This window comes from Embiotoca jacksoni, unplaced genomic scaffold (genome assembly GCF_022577435.1).
Source record: "Embiotoca jacksoni isolate LCO1_2020_lvr unplaced genomic scaffold, fEmbJac1.0.p SCAF_64, whole genome shotgun sequence".
NCBI lineage: Eukaryota > Metazoa > Chordata > Actinopteri > Embiotocidae > Embiotoca > Embiotoca jacksoni.
In genome coordinates, this window is record NW_027185419.1 from 554,786 (window position 1) to 575,173 (window position 20,388).

A 20,388-nucleotide genomic window follows, 5' to 3' on the forward strand; every position below is an offset into this window, starting at 1 on the left:
TTTTCACAGAGAAAAGTAGAGGAGTATCGAGGTACGAACCGGACTTCAAAACCAAAACTGAAAAGAACAAAAACATTTGTGATAAAACTTTTTTTTATTTATTTTACTTTTATTCTCCGATTTAGGTGAACAATATTTGATCCTTCAGTCCGAATGAACGCTCGCAGCGAATCTGGATGTGAATGTGAGGTCACAGCGACCTTTTGACCCCCAACATCTCGGTTCGTGTTAGCGTTCGCCGATCGGTGGTTGACAGCGTTTTGTCCCGCCTCTCCTTCGCCGTGATTGGACGGCCGGTGACGGCGACGAGTGCGGCGTCGATGTTTTTCACCTGTCGCTGACCAGAAAAATAAATATATACATTAAAAAACAAAATTCGTTCTTTAAAAATAAAAATAAAAACAATGTTTTATATATATATTAAAAAAAAGTTATAAAAATGTAAAAACTTGCCAAATGTTCAATGTTCAGTTCATTAAACTAATTATTAAATATGCTGTGCGGTCGGTAGCTGCGGCGGTGCCAGAGTGTCGGCCGGGTTTTGGCGCGAGCTGATTGGTTTAAAATCAAACTTAGGTCGACGCCCAGTGAGGATGGAAAAACTGCAAAATGTTTCTCCATGAAAAGGAGGTCAGACCCGGATTCACAGTGATATCGGGTTCTGGTTCTGGCCCGGTCCGTCCTGACCACCCACACAAACAACCGACCAACAAGACGTCACCGTCACGGCGACCTTCGCTGTGAAAGGACGCTTATGAGTAAAGTCAAACGATCCCCGAGGAGTTTAACTGAAACACAACTGAACACAAATATAATAATCCGTTTAATTCTTCCGTCACGGGCGACCGAGCGGTCTGTCGGCAGCTCGCCGAGGGCGGAGCGGGACGTTTTTCTTCAGTTAAGTAATTTCAGCCGAGCCGGCCTCCGGGTATATAAATAGCCCGGAGACGCACCTCGTCCCAGAAAGCTCCGGACAAATATCACCCCAAAAAAAAAAGTGGGAAAAAAATGTGCGCGAGGAAACGATCTGAGCGTTCAGAGGCGGGTCTTTGAAGTCGGTTCGGTTTCCTCTATTCACATTCAAATCTAACGGAGGTCGACACAGAGCAGGTCCGACCTGGAAAAAGCTCCAATTCAACTCGGAGGAAAGAAAAAGGGACATTTCACAACGACTTTGAGTTCAACGTGTGCTGCTGTTGTAAATAATCCTCATTATGTTCCACTTAAACTCAACTCGGCTCCAATTATCGGTGGAGTGGGTTCATTTTGTCTCAGCGACAGTTTCTTTTTTTCCCGGCGTGTGAATGTGGTGTAATTGACATTTCCCCGCCCCTCCGAGTGCTCGCCGGCTGAAAGAGCAGCTTTGTCCGCCGGTTTGAAGGGTTTCTCTTTTTTCTTTGTTCCAGGAGTGAAATCAAGCAGCCGCAGAGTCGAGGTGTGAAACTCAAAACGGTTTGAAAGAGTCCAAAAGGTGACGGCGGGACAACGGAGACGAGAGACACGGGAGACCGGCGGCATCCATCATTAATCACGTCGGTGGATTGTTTTCGTCCTGAAGGAAGATTCGGGCTCTTTGTCGTAGTTTCGTGTCACTAAAAGGCCGTTTTGAGTCCTAATTCTTCCGTCAAGACGCTTAAAACGAAACAAATGCGATTATTTGAAATTGGCTGATTGCCTCATTTGTACCGAGTAGGTGAAACTCCACCCTCTTACCTCCACCCTTGTTCTTTTTTTCCCTTTTCACCCCATCAATTGAGTCGAGAACACCACACATCCCCCCGTTTCCTTCAAAATAAAAGCAAAGCAATTACCTCCTTTGCAGATACTTGCGTTTTAAATGTATAAATGTGCATGTAAAATGTAAAAAATTACATGTAAAAATAATAATAATAATCTCCATTTTTATCGCACTTTTTTGAACTCAGACGAGCAACGACAATAAAACTAAGAAAAGTTAACAAACAATAAGCAACAGATTTTTGCACATCATAAGATTTATAGACCAGATCCAGCTGAAAGGAGATTAAAGTAAATAAATCAACTTGGACGAAGACAAAAATCCTTCAGTGATGCAGAAACAGACAAAACTCCAAATAATCTAAAATAAACAAAAATTCAAAACTTCAATTAAATAAGATTCGAGATGAAATCAAACTCAGCTCTCTCCAAATGACATTCGACATGTTATATGATAACTAACAATTCAAACCGTGTAAAAACCTTTTTGATTCAACACACCAACAACAGTTCTTTACTTTTGCAATAACAAATATGTACACAGAAAAAAACCCCGAAGTGGACGTTTAAAATCCACCACGAACTTCTCCAGGAAACATCCTGTCACTCAAAGTCTCCAGGACTCAACATCTGGAGGCAAATCTGAAACATGTCCAACGAAGCCCGAAAACATCTTCGAGTCATCTGGTTACAAGAAGAGTTTTGAGAAAGGAGGTTGTCAGGAAGGTGTTTAGGGGCCAGATTGTTGGAAAAAGCAAAAGAAAATCAGTTTAATTTTTCTCTTCATGAAATAAAAACTTTAATCTTTTTTCATTTTGAACGTGTGTTTGCACACAGCTGAGATATCAAACGATCCATCGTGAGATATTTGGACTTTTAAACTTTATATGGTTTTGATTCAGCATTGATTCACGACAGGCTTCTAATTTAACACACAAAAGATTTACAAATAGATATTTGTGGTTATTAATTTCATGTATTTGAATGGTAGATTTTACAGCGAGTGGAACGTTTTTATTTTTCACTTCTTTTCCAAAAATCACGTGATGACGACTTTGTTACTTTTGGCTGAAAACACTCGACCGCTCCCGGAGCAGCGACGCCGCCTCGGAGGAACGACTCGGGCTGCTGCTTTTATTTTGAAAGCAGCGGTCCGACCTCCTCCTCCTCCTCCTCCAGACGGCAGCTTGACGCCGGTGTTTCCCTCCTGAGGTCTGACAGGCGGACCTTCGGCTCTCTGGCACTTGGCCGAGCATCTCCAGCTCTCTGCTGCTGCTTCTTCTTCTTCTGCTCACTGGGACTTTTTAAACTCTCCACCAAACAACTCGGGAGCAAATAAAAAAAACAACAACAACCACACACCGGCGAAGAAGAAGAAGAGTTTGACATCCACCGGCGTTGACGCGACAGGTGAGCGACACACTTTGACTTCGTTACGTTTGTTCTGGTGTGTTTTTACATGAACGGGACGACATTTAGCCGAGAGGTGCTTTTACGTCGCAGCGTGTTCTGTGTTGAAGTAAAAAGACGTGTTCGTAAGTCTGTGGCTTCAATAAAAGTACATATAGCAGGTAACATTTAAATGTGCATGAAGCATTGGGAAGCAATGAGTTTTGTGAGGAAGTATTCCAGGTGTCGTCTCTTGATCAACATCAAGCGTCAAGTGATCACTGATAACGTAAATATGTGTGATTTCACCGCGGACTTGAAACTGGAGCAGAGAAAACATCCGATTTTGGGTCAAATTTCAGGCAAACAAAAAATGATGTTCCTGAGCCCATGCAGTGATTTCCACAGTGATTTTATAGCAGAGTTTTTATTCTGAGGACCCAGAAAAACATTTGATTTTTGGGGTCAAACTCTGTAAAGTGGTCAACAGAACAGAGACCCTCGAAATGCTTCAGAAAGTCTAACGCCGACGAAGCGACGAGCTGGGCGAGGTTGGTCCGAGTGACGTTTCAAGAGGGGGCGGAGCTTCACCGTTCCAAGACCCAAAGAAGGCGCGTCAGGTCAGGTAGGTAGGTAGGTAGGTAGGTCAGGACACACCAGGTGGCGTTATTTTTTTATTTTTTTTACATTTGGCAGGTGTTGTGCAACCGATGAATTAGTCCCCCAGAGTCAGACTGTCAACACCGAGGGGAAAAAACATTCACCTGAACTGTGTCGTCATGGCAACAGGGTTCTCCAACACAGCACGAATTTGACCCAAAATCTGATGTTTCAGGTCCGAGGTGAAATCAACAAATGTTCACGTTACCAGCGGTCACAAAAATGTCCGTAACTCAGGTGCTGATAATAATAACTTACTGTAATACACTGTATATTTTAAAGACATATTTTAGCCAGAAAAAGGATTTATATTGGTCACTAAAGATTTCATTTCGGAAAATGATTCTAAAAAGCACGTATGTAACAAGTTACGAGATTTTAGTTTTTCAGCTAAAACAGGAAATTTTTTTGGGGGTTAAAAACTCCGTGAAAATATGAATATCTCGGGATCGATTTTGTATTTGAGCAGCCCTGACAGAAACATTTAAGTCAGTGTAATAAAAATGGAACAAAAGAAAAATAACATTATCCAATTTTCTTTTAACTAAAACCGGCAAGTATGTCTTCAGATTTGCTTGAAAGTAGGAAGACCACGTCAAAATGATGCACGCAAACTAAACATAGTCTATCTTTTTTTTAAGTCTCAGATCAGATTCAAAAACAGTCATTTATAAAAAAAATCACTTCAGAAAGTTATATAAACACTACTTTAATAAAAGGGGCAGAACTCGGGAAACAAATCCCATATTTAACAAAGCTGGTGTGTCACGAGAAATGAAAATAAACAAACACATGTCCAGGTGAGGATCAAAGCCTCGTCTGGGTTTCTTCCATCACGTCTCAACACTTTTTTTTCTAAAAGCGTGAATATGAGCAGTGTTGAGACGTGATGGAAAAGGGAGGAAACGTGATCATATGAGCTGTTTACACCGAACGGCCCGGTGTCGTCAGAGCTGCTGCTATAATACGTGCTTCTGGGAGGGGGGGGGGGGGGGGGGGGGTATGGGAGTGGACCTCACCGCAGCGACTCAATGAGCCCACTGTGGAGGCAGCCACACACACACACACACACACACACACAACTGGGCTGCTAATGAACTGTCACTTCAGTCCAAACACGCCGAGGAGACGCTCCCTCAGGAGAAAAATGTTTTACCTGTCTGACCGAGAACTTAATAATAAACGACAAATAATGTTCTGTAGACCAACGCTGGAAAATATTCTGACATCCAAGTCAGTGTAGATCATATGAGGACATAAGGAGGGGGAATCGGGGGGGCGGACGGGGGCAGCTTTGGGGAAAAAGCTGTTCTTTCAGCCCGTTAGTCCGGGTGTGGTCACCGACCAATCAGCTCACTATAATGTACTTCATGGCTCATGGTGGAAAAAAAAAAAGAAGAAGGAGCATCTATGACATCTTAAAAAAAAAATCAAAGTCTGAAGTGTGACGACGAGTTTGATTCAAAATCATGTTTGTTTTATTTTCCAGGGGAAAACATGACGAGGTGGAGCGTGCTGCTGTCCGTGTGTCTGAGCGTCGTCACGGCAACGTTCGATTTCGTTTACGACCCGCACTCGTACATGGGTGAGACGTCACATCGCAGATGTTGGGCCCGTTCACTCTGTAAATGACATTTTTAATTTTTATTCACACGTTTAAATTTGTATTTTGTGTATTTCTGTCTTCCTTTCACAGACCCGGAGGATGTGCTGAGTGTGAGCGTTCCTCTGGAGGAGCCACAGCGCCCCCTGCTGGGGGGAGACGTCGTACTGCCGTGTTACTTCGAGGTACGAGAGTATAAAAACTCGTTTCTATAGTTCTCGTTCTGAATTTCAGTTTGTTTTCCATTTGTATCTCGTAGAATAAAAAAATGCCGTCCTCTAAAGTCACCGCTCCGGTAACCTGAAGGGAAAAAGGTCAAAAAGCAGAAGAGCCGAGGATTTATCGCCACTTTTAAAGCTTTAACGGCACATTTCAGCCTCAGATCCAACGACAGAAACAAGCTAGCGGAGCTAAAAGTAGAGTAAATATTGAGACTTTTAATGCGTCAAGCAGACAAAAGCAAAACTCAAAAACGGCCTCGATGTGTCAATAAAAGCCTAAAACAAACCTTTGATATGGCAACTTTTACGATTCTGGACTTTTACCGCCGAGTGGGGAAAAAAAAAGACAAATGCGGCTTTTTTCTTCTTTCTTTTTTTTTTAAAATACAGCGACGTAAGCAAACAGAAATAAAGAAGACGAGGTGTAAATATAAAACTCCCAAAACCACCAAAAAGTGTGAATTCAGCTGAAATCACAAAGATCCTTTCTCGCCCTTTTGTTGCATTGAAGGAAATCGTTTTCTTCTCTCGGTATCAGAATCTCTGAATATTATTGTTTTCATGCAGTATTTTAGTAAAAAAAAAAAAAAAAAAAGCTCTTTGCGGATGATGTTATGTTGCGCGTTTGTTTTTCCCTCCGTAGGACCACACCGTCCCGGACCCCGGCGCCCCCGCCGTCGTCCCGCTGTCCCACCGCATCAAGTGGAGCCTGGTGACCGCAGAACGGGTCTCCACGGTGCTCGTGGCCTTGGAGGGGCGGGTGCACGTCGGTGAGAGCTACCTGGACCGAGTTCACCTGCTGGGATACCCCGACACCCCGACCGACGCCAGCATCCAGATAACCGAGCTGCGGTCCGGCGACGCCGGCGCGTATCGCTGCGAGGTTCAGCTCGGCATCGAGGACGACAGCGACGTCGTCCGCGTGCAGGTTCGAGGTACGCCTTCACCGAAATCTTGAAAGTTTAAAAACATTTTGTATTTTTAAAAGACCGTTTTTCAACGCGGATTTTTTTTTTTTATATGTTGCCTATTTTATATTTGAACTCTATTTGTGTTTTATTTCATGCATTTTATCAGTTTTTTATGCATTTTATGTTTTTTATGCATTTTATCAGTTTCTTATTCATCTCATTTCTTTTCCATATTTATTAAATGTTCTTCTATATTTTGATGTAAAACACTTAATGTCATTTTCTTGCCCTGAAGCACTTTGAGCCTCATTTCTTGTACGAAATGTGCTCTACAAATAAAGTTTATTATTATTATTATCATTATTGTTTGTATTTTCTGGTAATGACCACTAAAATTCACTGTTTAAACTGAAATCCGTGTTTTTTCCTTCAGGTATTGTTTTCCACTACCGGTCTGTTGCGGGACGCTACAGTTTGTCGTTTGAGGCGGCGGCGGCGGCGTGCGGTCAGAACAGCGCCATCGTGGCTTCGCCCGAGCAGCTCCAAGCCGCCTTCCACGACGGTTTCCACCAGTGCGACGCCGGCTGGCTCTCCGACGCCACCGTCAGGTGGGGGGAGGGACGACTTTTAAAATACTTTATTCACTTAATATATAAAGAAAAATGTTGAAACCTTTCGGCACATTTTTTAAAAAGACCAACGCTGGGAGATTTGCATGTTTTAAAGCATCAAACGTCAGATAATTGAACAACTTTTTTAAGCCATTAATCTTCCTTTAAGGAAGACTTTGTTTTCCAGTAATTTTTAATTAAGACAGCAAATTTCAAACTGCGACTTGCTTAAAGATCAATTTATGATTTTTTTCTTTAAGATTTTTTCAGTTTTTTTGCAACAGAACCAAACATTTTTAAAAATCTTCCTTATGATGCGTTCAAGGACATTCCAGCATTTGAAAATTTCTAGTAATCTGGAGAAAAATGTGGTTTCAACTAACTGAATTTGGTCCTCAAAATTTTCTGTACGGCAACAAACAGACGTCAGTATTTCATATAGTCACTAAATCTTGTTTTGATTTAAATAAAGGTACCCGATCCACGATCCTCGCGTGAACTGCTACGGTGACAAGGAGGAACTTCCCGGGGTGAGAACGTACGGAGTCAGAAACCACAGCGAGACTTACGACGTTTACTGCTTCGCTGAGAAGATGACGGGTACTCTTTCACTGCACGCCAACATGTTTTTCTGTTTAAGATAATTCTTTTATTATTTGACTTTTTTTTTTTACTCATTTTTAACGAACCTCTCTCATCCGAAACAGGCCGAGTTTTCTACACCGCTTCCGCGGAGAAGTTCACCTTCGCCGAGGCCGAGCTGGCGTGCTCTCATAAAGGAGCTCGGCTGGCCACCACCGGTGAGCTGTACCTGGCCTGGCGTGGCGGGATGGACGTCTGCAACGCCGGCTGGCTGCGAGACCGGAGCGTCCGCTACCCTGTCAACGTCCGCCGGCTACAGTGCGGAGGAGGTCTGCTGGGGGTCCGAACCGTTTATCTCCACGCAAACCAGACCGGATACCCGCTTCCAGAGTCCCGCTACGACGCCTTCTGCTACACGGGTAAGATGGAAGAATAAAGACGCTGAAGGCACGTCAAGGTTTCCACTAGACGTAGATTCTTATCCTGAGAGATAAAAAATAAAAGCTCCGCCCACAGTGAGACACACAGAGATCAGAGGATAGAAACCCAGCTGAGACTCTCACAACTGAGCTGGAAACAAAACGGCTGCTCAGAAATGAGGTAAAATAACAAATAGAATCTTTATCAGTTGGACCGCAACAGAAGGGGGCGGAGCTATAAAGAGACTGAATGTCGTAACTTCCGTTTCAATTTAAAACCCCTGCAGTTTCACACGAGGTCCTGACATATACTTGGTTTTGACTGTTAAGTATCAGTTTTGTTATCTTTCACATAAAAGAAACTGATTCAGTTGGTTTTGGTGGAGCTCAGCTATGTGAATACGTTACTAAACATGAATAGCTCTCGGACGCTTTCGTTTGATCAAAGTAGCTCTCGGAGGAAATAAGGAACTGTTGCATTGCTTAACAGCAAGACATGATGAAAAAAAAAAGTAAAAGAAAATCAATATTACGATTACGACAATATCAATTAAAGATGACCGATATTATCGTGAACGCTACGATCTGGAACACCGTTAAGTATTCGCCTCCCTCCGTTATCCTCAGAGTCCCCTGATGAAGAAGGTTCGGGCGGCGTGGAGGAGGGAAGCGGCGTGCTGAGCGTTACCGCGGTGACACGGAGCCCGGAGGTGTTCTTCAGGAGGACGACCACCGAGAGTGAGGCGGTCGGAGAGGTGGAGACCCGCCGGCCGGAGACCACGGGAACCACGGAGACCATGGAGACCATGGGGACCACAGAGATCACGGAGACTACAGAGATCACGGAAACTACAGGGACCGCAGAGACAACGGGGACTACAGGGATCACGGAGACCATGGAGACCATGGAGACCATGGGGACTACAGGGACCGCAGAGACAACAGAGACCACGGGGACTACAGGGACCACGGAGACCACGGGGACTACAGGGACCACGGAGACCATGGGGACCACGGAGAGCCCAGTGGAGCCGCTGCCTCAACCGCCGAACGCCACTCAGCGCATCCCGGACCTCGTGGAGTCCGTCGCCGCCCGGCCGGATGTCGGCAGGGAGCCCGGCGCCAGCTTTGAGACGCCTCTGACTAGTCAGTGACAGAAACTTGCCAATGTCATCATAACTGTAATGTCACATAGAAAAAAAAATCCCCATTGAGTGTCCGAGTAAGACACGGTTCCACCTCTTGTCTCCGTACGTAGGTTTGGTCTTCCACCACCGCTCCGCCGCCGGCCGGTACGCCTTCACGTTCGTCGAGGCCCAGCTGGCCTGTCGGAGCGCCGGCGCCTCCATCGCCACGCCGCAGCAGCTGCAGGCGGCGTACGAGGCTGGATATCACCGGTGTGACGCCGGTTGGCTGCTGGATCAGACCGTAAGGTAAAGTACCTGAAGTGGGATTTTTTTTTTTTTTTTTTTTTTTTTTTTTTTTACAGATGAGGTAAAAAGAGATTCCCGTCTCAATAAACCAAAGATTTTGAAAACTGGTTTTGCTCTTGCGTAGATATCCGATCATTTTCCCTCGAGAGAAGTGCGCTGGAGATCTGGTAGAGGAAGCCGGCGTTCAGTCTTACGGTCTGAGGCCGGCGGACGAAAGATACGACGTGTATTGCTACACCGATGGACTCAAAGGTGATAAAACAACAACATTATAGCTGGATAATGTACCGAGACTCAACTGTACCCAAGAACCACCGTGTCTCTTCCCCGCCTGTCTCCTCAGGGGAGGTTTTCCACGTCGGATCGGCGGAGGGTTTCACCTTCGACGAGGCCGTTTCCGGCTGTCGGGAGCAGAACGGCGTTCTGGCCTCCGTCGGGGAGCTCCACGCTGCCTGGAGAGACGGTTTCGACAAGTGCCGCGCCGGCTGGCTGGCGGATCGCAGCGTCCGTTATCCCGTCAACGAACCCCGAGCCGAGTGCGGAGGAGGGAAAGCGGGAGTGCACACCGTGTACGCTCACCCCAACCAGACGGGCCATCTGGACCTCCACGCTAGATTTGACGCGTATTGTTTCAGAGGTGAACTTTTGTTTCCAACGTGATTATTTCTTCACATTTTTTCCTCATTGATGTAATCGATTCCTCATTTTATCGCCCGATCCTTGCAGCGGACGTTCAACTTATTGCAATTGAAATTGGACTTAATGTCACAGAAGTCCAGGAGGCTCTTCTCAACCTGGCGTCCATCACCGTTTTGTTGAGGCCCGGTAAGTTCTGATTAAATCAAGAACAGATGACTTTTCACTTTTTTGTTTCCTCTTAACTGTCATACTTGTTCTTCTTTCTTGGTAGATGTTCCACCGATCGCTCTTCCCGTCCCAGTGGAGACTTCAGGTTCGGGCTCGGGCTCAGCAGACTTTGGCTCAGGGTCTGCAGTGGACAAAACCTACGAGGGTCACTCTGGAGACCTGTCTGGTTCTGGAGATCACTCTGGCTCTGGAGATCACTCTGGTTCTGGAGACCTGTCTCGTTCTGGAAACAACACTGGTTCTGGAGACCACTCTGGTTCTGGAGATCGGGTTACGTCCAGAGATGGTGCTACTTCTGGACACAAAGTTACCTCTGGAGATGGAGCTGCTTCTGGAGACTCGTCTGATTCTGGAGATCACTCTGGTTCTGGAGACCTGTCTAGTTCTGGAAACAACACTGGTTCTGGAGATCACTCTGGTTCTGGAGACCTGTCTAGTTCTGGAAACAACACTGGTTCTGGAGATCACTCTGGTTCTGGAGACCTGTCTAGTTCTGGAAACAAAGTTACCTCTGGAGACGGAGCTGCTTCTGGAGACCCGTCTGATTCTGGAGATCAATCTGGTTCTGGAGATGACTCTGGTTCTGGAGATCGGGTTACGTCTGGACACAAAGTTACCTCTGGAGATGGAGCTGCTTCTGGAGACTCATCTGATTCTGGAGATCACTCTGATTCTGGAGATCACTCTGGTTCTGGAAACAACACTGGTTCTGGAGATCACTCTGGTTCTGGAGACCTGTCTCGTTCTGGAAACAACACTGGTTCTGGAGACCACTCTGGTTCTGGAGATCGGGTTACGTCCAGAGATGGTGCTACTTCTGGACACAAAGTTACCTCTGGAGATGGAGCTGCTTCTGGAGACCCGTCTGATTCTGGAGATCACTCTGGTTCTGGAGATGACTCTGGTTCTGGAGATGACTCTGGTTCTGGAGATCGGGTTACGTCTGGACACAAAGTTACCTCCAGAGATGGAACTACTTCCGGTGACCCATCTGGTTCTGGAGTCCCATCCGGCAGTGCGAGTGCTGAGCTGCCCAGCGGAGGAGGGTCGGGTCTTAGCAGTGCGGATGCTTCCGGATCGGGTCTCGATGGATCCGGAATCACCATTGTTTTTTCAGGCATCGACGGCACCGTCTCTGGCTTGGCTTCGGGAGGACCCCAAGAAGCTGGAGAAGGGAGCGTGGGGATCTTTATCTTCCCTTCATCCAGCGCCGGTTCTGGAGCGCTCAGTGGCAGTGGCGATCTGTCCTGCTCCGGCTCCGGATCTGGTTCCGGCACTACAGAAAGTGCCTCTTCTGTAGACGGCTGTGGGGGAAGCGGAGAGTTCTCTGGGGAGTCTTCTGGTTTCGTCACCGGCTGGGACTTTTCCGTGTTCGGCGGTTTCCCGTCCGGATTCTCCTCCGGAAGCGGAGGGAGACTTTCAGGAAGCGGAGACGCTCCGATCTTCCTGATAGACGGAGATCTGATCGATGCGTCCGACCCAATCGCCCGCGAGGAACACGAGCTTGGCGGCGGCCGGCTGGAGTTCAGCGGCTCCGGCTCCGGCGACATTTCCGGATCGGGAATTCTCAGCAGCGATCGGAGCGGTTTGCCCTCCGGAAGCGGCGCCGAGTTCTTCTCTGGCGTGACCTTTGTGGGTTCAGGGTTCACGGAGGTCACGGGTTCATCCTCTGGAGAGCAGGAGGTCTCTGGGTTTTTAGTCTACGGCTCCGGACAGGGAAGCGGTGGACATCTGTCTGGATTTGGAAGGTCGAGTTATATTTCTGGGTCCGGATCGGGAATGTCCGGATCGGGACTTTCCGAGTCTTCGACAAGCGGAGAAGGCGGTGTGACGTTTCTAACACAGGATGTTATGATTAAGGTGTTCGGAGACACAGCCATGTTCGGACGCGGGTTGGTGGAGTACAGCGCAGACGGTGGACTTTCCTCCGGTAGCGGAGACGGTGGACTTTCCTCCGGTAGCGGAGACGGTGGATTTTCCTCCGGTAGCGGAGACGGTGGACTTTCCTCCGGTAGCGGAGACGGTGGACTTTCCTCCGGTAGCAGAGACGGTGGACTTTCCTCCGGTAGCGGAGACGGTGGATTTTCCTCCGGTAGCGGAGACTCCGGCTTGACCGCAGCCGGCGTCGTTTTTCCAGCAACTCACTCCGGAGATCTTCTGCAGGCGATGCCGCCGACTCCGTCCGGTGAACGGGTACCGGCCGAGAGCACCGCGGGACCGGAGGAGGCCCTTCGCGTGGCCGAACTTCCGGTAACCCCTGGCGACGTCTACGTGACCTCTGACCCTGCTGCGCTCGTCCCTGCAGGACTGTCGGCTCCTCCCGTTGATGCTCCGCCGGGCGACGTGGACGGTGGGTAAACTTATTCTACGGTGTTTCCCCGCAAATCAATGAACCGCTGACTGGATATAAAGAAACGAACGTACTCATAGAACTGCGGTTACGTCCAGTAACTACTATTTCTTTACTTCGTGTGAGGATCGCTGGTGCGTTTTTTTCTGTCACCTGAGAGTCGCACTAATTTGTCTGTTTCTGACATGTTAGAGATTAGAGGCCTTTGAGTATAAACATTTGCATTAAAAACTAATTTATGATGACGCAACTTTTAGAAATAGAACATAATCCTGCGTTAGAAGAGTCGCATTAGAAGCGGAACGCCGACAAAACAAAACCTAACGTATTACCACACAAAAAATGTTTTGACTTCAAGAAATTCACAGTAAAGAAGTGATTCTTTAAAGGGCAAAAACTGCCATTGAATTTTTTTAAACAACTCAGAAGACGAATCCCTTTTTTTTTTTTTTAAGGACATCAACATTTAGTTGATTTTAGTGAACAACTCTTAATTCTTTTACACTCCTGTTTTAATTTGTTTTCATGGTTGTTTTGTATGCGCATTGTGTCATTTGTAACTGGAGTTTAGAAACATGTCTTACAAATAAAGTTTATTATTATTATTATTATTATCATGTTTGACTGATTCCACCTGTTTTTTCTAGGCGTGTTGAACCCGTGTGATCCCGACCCGTGTGGTGACGCCTTGTGCTCGGTGGAAGATGGAGTCGCCGTCTGTCAGGGTGAGTTCACCGGCCGACAATTTTTTTATTATTATTTTTTTTACTTTTTCATCATTTCCCACTCTGACGGCATCTTGATTCAAATATTTGTCCGACATCTTGTTGGTTTAACAGACTTTTTGCCTGTTCATGTTTCCGCCGTGTGTTTGCACGTTTTTAAATTATTGACCTGCCTTCTGTTTTTTTATTAATCAGCCTGAAGTTATATTTTCCAGAGAAAAACATTGAACTGGTTGGAGAGTAAATCTTTCTCTCTCTCTCTCTCTCTTCTGTCCTGATTGTGTTTGTCATCCTATTTTTTGCTTTGTTTTTGTGTTGTTATTCATTTTCTTCCATGTGTCTCGGCTCTCTGGTTTCTGTGTTTGCAGACTTTTGAATGTTTAAAGGTGTTTTTGTCGAACTCGTGCATCGTGTCTCCGCTCCGAGGATTCTCACCACCTCCGCGGTCACGCGTGGTTTTTTTCACCAGTGTACCTCGGTGTTGTTTTTTTGTCCAGCTTGCCGCCACCTCGCCGCCGTGTGCATGACTGCGTCTGTGGAAACATGATGTTGCTCTCTGGCATCATGTGGTTGCTTTTATTTATTTGATCCTGCTGGGATTTAAAATACTGAGCTTCTGCTGCAACTAACCCTGGATAATATTTTGAATTATTAGGTTGTTTCCAGCGTAAAATAATCAAAACATTTGGGGTTGTTGAATTTATACCAATAATAATAATAATAATAATAATAATAATAATAACCAAAAGGATAATTAGATGACTGTTTGCAGGAGGAGCAAGTTGGACCAGAAAGTTGCAGCAGCTTCAGTATTTTTTCCACTAACTTTAGTCGTGACTAAAGTTGTGACACCCCCCCCCCCCCCCCTTCATCCCTCCAACCTCACCCCCCCTCCCCCCGCTCAAACAGTAGTGTCACCCGCCACCCCCCCCCCCTTTTTCCGCAGAGCTAGATGTGTGCCACTCCGACCCTTGTGCCAACGGCGCCACCTGTGTGGAGCGTGCAGACTCTTTCAAATGCTTATGCCTGCCGAGCTACGGAGGGAAACGCTGCGAGATCGGTACGAGATCAGCTTCCGCTAATAAATACTAACAACAGCCTCACAACAAAAACAACTCCAGAGAAAGAGAGGGAGGTGCCGCACGTGGCCAGCAGAGGGCGTCGGTACACGATGTGGCTCTGTGGAAAAAAAACACAGCGTCACGAGCAGCTCTTGGTGCCTCGGCAGCAGAAGACGCGTGACCGTCAATTCTGTGACGTCTCTGGTTAAAAGTATCTAAAAGGGTCAGTTCACTCAAATCGCCCCCAAAAAAACATTCAACGCAGTAACAGTTGAACCCGTTGAACCTTTTTAACTTTCTTGAGAAGCAACTTTCCAGTTACGACCAAAGAAAACAAACGTAGCAGCTCAGCCGGCCTGCTGCGAAAACTTCTGGAGAGGATTTGATTGATGCACACGTACAAAGTCACAGCGATACTCCAAATAAAAACAGTTCAGAGATTTCTTTTTGTAAAATTCAAAACACAACAGCACAGGTTGAACAAATATAGACAATAATAGTGTAATAATAATAATAATAATAATAATAATAGTGTAGCTCACTGAAACTATTCTGTCAAACATACTGATCTTCAGGTGTGGACTGAGTGTCGCTGCTCATTCATGTGGAATATTTTTAGACATTTGTTTTTGTCGTATCTGGGCAGTAATAAATCAGGAGGCAGCAAATGAAGCTCAGGTTGTCTACATATCTAAATATTACAAGTGGAAAGTAAAAAAAAAAAAAAAAAAAAAGGGTGTTTTTGGGTGTAATTTGTTTGAAATGACCCTTTAAAATAAAGCAATCAAGGTGGAGCAGCAGAATGAATGAGGCCTTTATAAATGTTTCAGTAAAAGACAAAAATAAATGGAAATTAGCATTATGGGTAACTTTCCATTTTGTCTTCAGACATTTGTTTATAGATGGAAAATGTCGGAAACGCTAAGCAGGTTGTAAACAACATGGAGGCTTCTCATCGTCAGTTATTAATGCGGAACAATCTTCAATTCATGAGTTGTATCACGGTGGTGCATTAAATCGGCGTTGCTGACTGTGTGGTGTTGCGGCTGCAGAGGAGCAGCATTGTGAGGACGGCTGGACCAAGTTTCAGGGGAACTGCTACCGCCACTTCTCGGACAGGCAGATGTGGCTGGATGCCGAGCGGCGCTGCCGCGACCTGAACGCCCACCTGGTCAGCGTCGGCTCGCCGGAGGAGCAGCGCTTCGTCAACTGTGAGCGTTTTCATGTGACGAGTGTGTTCGTGCACGTAGACACAAGAGAGGGAATTTAAAAAAATCCTCTTCTTCTGTCCGCAGCATACACGCAGGACTACCAGTGGATCGGCCTGAACGACAAGACGGTAGAGGACGACTTCCGCTGGACGGACGGCAGCCCGCGGGTGAGCAAAGACGTTCACGCTCGCGTTTAAGTCTTGTTACAGGACGGTGTGGTGTTTTTCTTAAACTCTCCAGAGTGATGGATGACTTACTGAACTGGAGGAATTCCTTATTGGAAAGTCACAATGATCACAAAGACTGCAAAGAGAAGCAAAAGGACCAAAGAGGGTCACGCAAAACAACCACAAAGACACACGATTTGACCACAGACCTGCGAAACAACCACAAAGACACATTAAACTACCGCAAAGACACGCTGCACAACCGCAAAGACACGTTAAACTACCGCAAAGACACGTTAAACTGCCGCAAGACACGCTGCACAACCGCAAAGACACATTAAACTGCCGCAAAGACACATTAAACTACCGCAAAGACGAGTTAAACTACCGCAAAGACACGCTGCACAACCGCAAAGACACGTTAAACTACCGCAAAGACACGTTAAACTGCCACAAAGACACATTAAACTACCGCAAAGACGAGTTAAACTACCGCAAGACACGCTGCACAACCGCAAAGACACGTTAAACTGCCGCAAAGACACATTAAACTACTGCAAAGACGAGTTAAACAACCGCAAAGACACGTTAAACTACCGCAAAGACACGTTAAACTACCGCAAAGACACGCTGCACAACTGCAAAGACACATTAAACTACTGCAAAGACGAGTTAAACAACCGCAAAGACACGTTAAACTACCGCAAAGACACGTTAAACTGCCGCAAAGACACGCTGCACAACTGCAAAGACACGTTAAACTACCGCAAAGACACGCTGCACAACCGCAAAGACACATTAAACTACTGCAAAGACGAGTTAAACAACCGCAAAGACACGTTAAACTACCGCAAAGACACGTTAAACTGCCGCAAAGACACGCTGCACAACCGCAAAGACACATTAAACTACCGCAAAGACGAGTTAAACTACTGCAAAGACACGCTGCACAACCGCAAAGACACGCTGAACAACCGCAAAGACACGTTAAACTACCGCAAAGACACGCTGAACAACCGCAAAGACACGTTAAACTACCGCAAAGACACGCTGCACAACCGCAAAGACACGCTGAACAACCGCAAAGACACGTTAAACTACCGCAAAGACACGCTGAACAACCGCAAAGACACGCTGAACAACCGCAAAGACACATTAAACTACCGCAAAGACACGTTAAACTACCGCAAAGACACGCTGCCCAACCTCAAAACAACCGCAAAGACACAGATAAAGCCATAAATCCTACCTGAGCAGCGGTGAAACGGTGTTTTTTGTGGGTCAAGCCGCGCGCAGGCGAGCCGGGAGGTCTCCTGGGTGAGGCGCGCGCCCCCTGCTGTCCCCGTGAGCGCGCTGTCTCCATGGTTACACACACGCCAGGAATCCGACTTCAACTTCCAAATCTTCTGGAAAATCCTCCCGTTGGGGAAGAAAGCTGTTTCATACGACGGGAAATAAAGAAAATAAAGTTAAATAAGTCTGTCAGCTGTTCTTGTAAAACGTCTTGTAAAAGTTTTACTCCGTTAACGGTGACTTAAAAATGGCGGCGGCAGCACCTCATTAACGGTTCCTCAAACAAGACAAACTAAACGTTAAACTCACCGAATCCGGTTTTTTTGGTTAATCTTCCCGACGTTTTAAAATCACCGTTTCCGGCTTTTGTTGGAATAAATCGTTAACTTGCTGAATTGAGAAGCGAAAACACTCCCTCCCTCCCTCCCGGACCGGACGGTGATCTCCGCTGTCCGCCGGTCGGTCCTCCGGTCGGGCTGACGAGGGGGCGGGGCTTATTAAAGGGGAGGTCAAGTTCAATTAAAGGGAAAATGTCAAACCATTTTTTTATAGCCTCACTTAGTACCTCACTAATCCAACAGCAAAAGATTCTGTGTTTTAATGATGAGTTATTTATTTTATTTTTTATTTATTGTTGTTTGATTAACTATTTATAACTATTTATTGCTCTGTTTGAAGCCTGGATTACATGAGAGCTGGGAAATTAGTTTACATCATTTATTTGAAAAGCACAATTCCAGCTTAAAGCGTGAAGCTGTATGAATTTATCTGATCGTATTACCAGCGTGCAAGTAGCCTGGTATTAGCAAATACCACATTTACAGCAGGAACTTTGCAGATATTTTCCCCTAATCTTCCTCAGCAATACGAGAACTGGAGGCCGAACCAGCCGGACAGCTACTTCGAAACCGGGGAGGACTGTGTGGTGACGGTCTGGCAGGAGAACGGCCAGTGGAACGACGTGCCGTGTAACTACCATCTGCCGTTCACCTGCAAGAAAGGCCCAGGTACCTGGTTAAAGCTTTATTAATCCGTGTTTGGCCACTAGGGGGCAGAAAAAAAAAACATAAAAACCACAACGATAAACTCATGTTACTGACTCAGCTTCACCTCGTGTCGCTGAATTTGTTAGCCGACGGCTACAGCAGACACTAACTCCCGAGGAAAACATTTGGTTCTGAAACTGCTAAATGTTTGCGTAATTTGCCTAACTTTTAATTTGACAGTCACCACACTAACATCTCATGCATTTTCAGCCCAGTATCAATCCGAGGCATGTAATACACCCTCCAGTCCACTAGAGGGGTAACGTGTCTTTGTGCTGTGAGAAGAAAATTCACGTAACCTGAACCAGTAGTCAAACAACGATAACAACACGCAAAACAACCGCAAAAACGCAAAATATAGTTCATCTTAAGGTATTTACTGAAGACTCTCCGTTGCCGTCCGCAGCGTCGTGCGGCGCCCCGCCGCCGGTGGAGAACGCTCACACGTTCGGCAGCAGGAAGCCGGCGTACCCGGTGAACGCCGTCATCCGTTACCAGTGCGACCGCGGCTTCAGGCAGCGCTACCGGCCGGTGGTTCGCTGCCAGCCGGACGGACGGTGGGACGAACCCCAAGTGGAGTGTACCGACGGTGAGATCGGCGCTTCAAACACAAACGCTGCTCCTCAGATTTAAATTTTTTTTTCAGATAATAACACTTCGTCGTGTTTTCTCTTTCGCTGCAGTGAAAGCCAGAAGAAGAATACAGCGAAGCGGCAGCAGGAGTCCGGCAGCGAGCGTCTCCCAGAAGTAAAAAAAAAAAAAAACGATAACAAAAAAAGATTAGTTTATTATTTCAAAAGAACATTAATAGCACTCAGAAATGTATTTTGTCTTTTAGTGAAGATGATTTGAAAGGGGCTAAATCGAGGAAACGTGATTTATGTCCGTCGTATCGCCCCCCGGCACCTCCTAATATATTTCAAATATATATAATAATTTTATTGATCTGAGTTTATTTTCATGGTGTGTTTTGTAATATAATGTTGTTTAGTGAAATCATTTGTTGGGATTTCCTTGTTGCTGCAATTACAGACTGGAAAGAAAAAAAAAATCCAGAGAGGAAACCTTCTGTTCAGGTAAAATAACGAAGTGAGCGAACACATGAAGTTCAATATCGCCGCAGTAACAGTTAATTTTTACAGCCATCAAATTGAACAAACCACCTGTGCAAACATGATAAAACATAGATCTCGACTGAACATCTGGATTCTGTCTGGATGGAAATCAGACAGAAAAATGTAAACTTTTACGCCAATGATACACTAATGAATATTAAAGATATTGACATGGATGACATGTTGGTTAACTGCAAATCTAACAAGATATATTTCCTAAAGTGTTGTACTGTCCCTTTAAGTGCAGCTCATGTTCTGACTGTCCGAATTTTAATTTGAAAAAAACTATATTTATTTAAAACTGTTTCTGTAGGTTTTTATGGACATACGGTGCCCGTCAAAATGTTTGGGCACTGACTCATTCAAGGTTTATTTCTAGCATTTTATTTTTTACAGTGTATAAAAGAACGTAAGTCTTAATAATAATAAAATCAGACTTAAGGATTCATGTAGGACACAAAAAATGTTTTAATTTCATTGATGAGGTCGTCACTTCTCACACTTTTAATGCATTTGAGATCAGTGCCGTGTCGGTGCAGAGCAGATAGCTGCAATCAGTTATTATATTATTATTAATTCATATTACGGCAAGAAATGCTCAAAAACATGTCAAAAACATTTAGTTTTTTTTATTCTGTTTTGGTTTTTTTCTTTTGATAAAAAATATTCGGGTTGACTTTTATAAATATTTATAAGTCTTCAGTTTTGTTCTGCACTGTAAACACTTTTTTTTTTAAAATAATGAAACAAAATTTTACTGTAAAAATCTTGTCCACATTTTCAAGAGCTGTAAAATGGCTTTAGTGGCCGTGCTACGCTGTGAGGTCAAAATAAATTCCAGCGGAAAAAGTCATAAATAGGTAAACAAATTTGAACCTATTTAAAGAGAAAACTGTCAAATATTTTGTAAAAAAAACCCCAACATTTTAAAGCAGATAAAACTGAGTCTCTGATTATTATAGATTCAGTCCCATTCTGAAGCGTTCC

At 45.3% G+C, this 20,388-nt stretch overlaps 1 protein-coding gene across 1 annotated transcript; it reads left to right on the forward strand.

Annotated features, from left to right (window-relative positions):
* The first annotated feature begins 5,283 nt into the window (after window positions 1-5,283).
* Window positions 5,284-20,065, forward strand: LOC138213820 (aggrecan core protein-like). The gene is given in 20 exon segments (XM_069175101.1): window positions 5,284-5,371; window positions 5,483-5,574; window positions 6,254-6,545; window positions 6,955-7,129; window positions 7,605-7,732; window positions 7,840-8,133; window positions 8,761-9,279; window positions 9,392-9,566; window positions 9,691-9,818; window positions 9,910-10,203; window positions 10,293-10,375; window positions 10,477-11,479; window positions 11,551-12,783; window positions 13,431-13,498; window positions 14,418-14,568; window positions 15,622-15,780; window positions 15,865-15,947; window positions 18,103-18,247; window positions 18,693-18,875; window positions 18,970-20,065. Coding segments are annotated over 20 exon segments (5,361 nt in total). The 3' UTR covers window positions 19,038-20,065.
* Window positions 20,066-20,388: the final 323 nt, after the last annotated feature.